The sequence below is a fragment of the Aplosporella prunicola genome (assembly GCF_010093885.1).
Source record: "Aplosporella prunicola CBS 121167 unplaced genomic scaffold K452scaffold_114, whole genome shotgun sequence".
Taxonomy (NCBI): Eukaryota; Fungi; Ascomycota; class Dothideomycetes; order Botryosphaeriales; family Aplosporellaceae; genus Aplosporella; species Aplosporella prunicola.
In genome coordinates, this window is record NW_022983642.1 from 15,801 (window position 1) to 18,632 (window position 2,832).

General features: G+C 52.5%; 1 protein-coding gene across 1 annotated transcript; it reads right to left on the reverse strand.

Moving 5' to 3' along the window:
- Positions 1 to 1,011: 1,011 nt before the first annotated feature.
- K452DRAFT_22917 (uncharacterized protein) lies at positions 1,012 to 2,150 on the reverse strand. The gene is made up of 2 exons (XM_033537016.1): positions 1,183 to 2,150; positions 1,012 to 1,102 (listed from the first exon to the last, which is right to left on the reverse strand). The coding sequence occupies exon 1, from the start codon at positions 1,792 to 1,794 to the stop codon at positions 1,186 to 1,188; it is 609 nt and encodes a 202-aa protein (XP_033391140.1). The 5' UTR covers positions 1,795 to 2,150; the 3' UTR covers positions 1,012 to 1,102; positions 1,183 to 1,185.
- Between the last annotated feature and the right edge of the window lie 682 nt (positions 2,151 to 2,832).

Genomic DNA, 2,832 nt, shown 5'->3' on the forward strand with positions numbered 1-2,832 from the left:
TTATCTAGAACACGAAGACTTAACCCTTTTTCTCCTTTTGTAAAACACAGCCGGAAGACGCATTTACCTTTGGAAAAAGGAGCCTCGCTTCTAAAGCAATAAAGACGGGAAAGCTAAAAAAGGAAACGAAGGGTACGGCAGTTAATTAATAAATTTCGCAACGAGACTTACCGCAACCAAGTAAACAAACTTTCAATATAAAACCTTCTTTGTACCAATTAACTCAAACTCCAATGAGCTGACCCAGCGCAAAACCGTCATTTACATGCTACCCAGCAGGTTTCTATTGCAGCAAGGCTGAAAGCATGAATTCGATTGTCCTAATGTTAGGACGAGGCTAACTCCCTTGCATAAGCCTGTACGCTATCCGTACCGGATAGCAGAATCGGCAGGCATTGCAGTCCTGTATACGGGGCAAAGATATTGAATCTGGCAATGACGTACCGAGGCAAGGCGAAGGACAGAGACGTGTAACTGTTTCAACGGCGACGGGTTTGACGGCCATGAGTATTAAGAGTAGTACGGATACCTTTTAGCAGCCACAGAAGATTGCTCCGCGCGATTTCACCGGCTGGTGGGCGGCATAGAAGATGGTGGCACATAAAGAAAGGCGGCACAGAACGACAGAACGACACAGAATAACAGAACGACAACTGGCACAGAAAACAGACGGCACAAAAACCAAGCGGCATAAAAAACTAACAAACGCACCAAAACTTCCTGGCACAGTTTAGGACACCCCGCAACAGCGCCGTTCCCTCCTCGCACACGCCATAACTCTTTACCCTCACACCCACACTAACTCTTCCTTTCCCCGCACCTCCTTAAGTCGACACCAGCAAGCAACCAAGGTTAAACCAAGTCCCAGCAAAACGACCAGCCGTACATAAGCAGCGGCGAAGCAGGAGCTTCCTTTCGGTCGGGTGTAAGATCTAAGCAAGATAAAGCAGGCAGGTCGGCGTGCGCGCCGTGCCAAAATAGGAATAGAAAAGATAAAATACTATATAGTCGCACCATTCGACGGGGTAGGTCTCTCATTCTAACACAGCTTTGCTTAGGGTTACGGGAATAACAGGACCGAAAACAAATCTCAATAGGGCACGATAAGGAGATAGACGTAAGTACTCTAATAGTAGCGCGTAGTACGGCCATAGTAGATACAGATACTTCCGATATACATACCTATTATTTTATACATAGAGATACGCTATCCCTAGCACGCGCTGCCAGCCGCAACCCACGCCAGCCTCGCTCACCGACACGCCACCGCAAGACGCAGAGGCGAAAAGCGGAGCCAGCTCGCACTACCCAGGTATCTACGGCATGACGAGCAGCATCCAGCCCCAGCTCAATCCTATCCCAGCATAGTGTATTCCCTCCTCGCAGCCTCATACCAACAACTAAGTTCACGCAGGAGCGCAAGGAGGCACAGCGCCGAGGTCGATGAATGGACGAAGTACGGGGGCGTTTCTCGCCGCTGAAGTCGGTGCATGCGCATGAGCGTGAGCGTGAGCGTGTGAGTGAGCAGGGCGCGACCGACGCGTAACGTTGTAACAAGCACGGCGGCGGCTGTAGCCGTGGTGGTGTCCTTGCCGTGCCGTGTAGGCGGGTAGTGGTCGAGCGAAGGGTGTTGGGAGCGCGTAAGGGAGAGACGCTTGCTTTGTCGCGCGAGCGAAAGCGGCGTAATTTACGCGGGGAGGCGCGAGTACGGCGCGCGATGCCGCTTTTGGATGAGCGCGTATTTTTGCGGGCGCACGACGACGAACTACGCTTACACGCTTTGCTGCCTCGCATCCTATCCCGCTTGGTTACGGCGCTCGAGTCGCATCGCGGTAATCAGCTACTTCCGGCTGTCGGAATTCTCTCGCCTGCTCCTCTCCTTCGCTTGCGCGCGGCTCGGCCGCCGTCTCTCCCCCGCACCTGTACCTGCGACCGGACGCGCCGGCTTCGCGAGCGATCTATCCTTCCTTTATCGAGACGGCTGGGGGATAGGAGTGCCGGCCAACGACCTCGGATAATAGAGAGAGAAGGGGATGGTACAACGGGACGGCTCTGAGGAGAGGGCGAAGCCGTGGCTGTGAACGAGGAGCCGCGCGTTTGTGGGCATGTGGGTAGCGGATGTAGGAACACTGGAAGATTTCTGAGATGAGATTAGTATGGAATGGTGATGCACAGCTGAGATGGTGAGCTAGGTGGTAGGTTCTAGACACGGCGTTCGCTGTTTAGGTTTCTGCGACGGCACGTACACGCTCCCGACTACGAATAACTTTAGCGCTAGATACTACCGAGAGACCTCTCTAGTCTCAACCTCTTCCAATCGCTCCGAAGCTTCTAGTCGATGAAATACAGGGCTGAAAGTCTTCGTCTCCCGTCTTTCCCGGCGGCTATCCGATATTAACGAACGAACGAACGGAATACGAAGAAAGAGCTTAAGGCTGTTAGATTTGGGTGCGATACTTTATGGAAAGGGACCTGGTTCGGGCTTAGAGATGGAAGGTAAATCAAGATGGCGGCGCTACAATTCGGTGTCGCGGGTCGCCGTCAGGGTCTCTGCAACACCGATTGCGACCGGCGACCATCACCTTCTCACACACAACGAATCAACCCACGCAGCTGCAAATCACTCAATTTATCAAGAATTCGATTCCTTCGTCAATTCTCATTAATATTTTGTCTGATAGCCCTTGGCCCTGTACACAGCTTCCCATCTAGCCTTCATAGACCGAGCGAGCTTCTTCACAGTTGGCCTCTGGACATGCTCCCAAGCACGAGGCAACCACTCGGCCATCTCAGCTTCAATTGCTTCCGGGTCACCTTTCCTAGCCAGTAGAT

Excerpts from the sequence above, each read along its gene's own strand:
- K452DRAFT_22917 (XM_033537016.1), bottom strand. The coding sequence starts at position 1,794 with ATGCGAGGCAGCAAAGCGTGTAAGCGTAGTTCGTCGTCGTGCGCCCGC.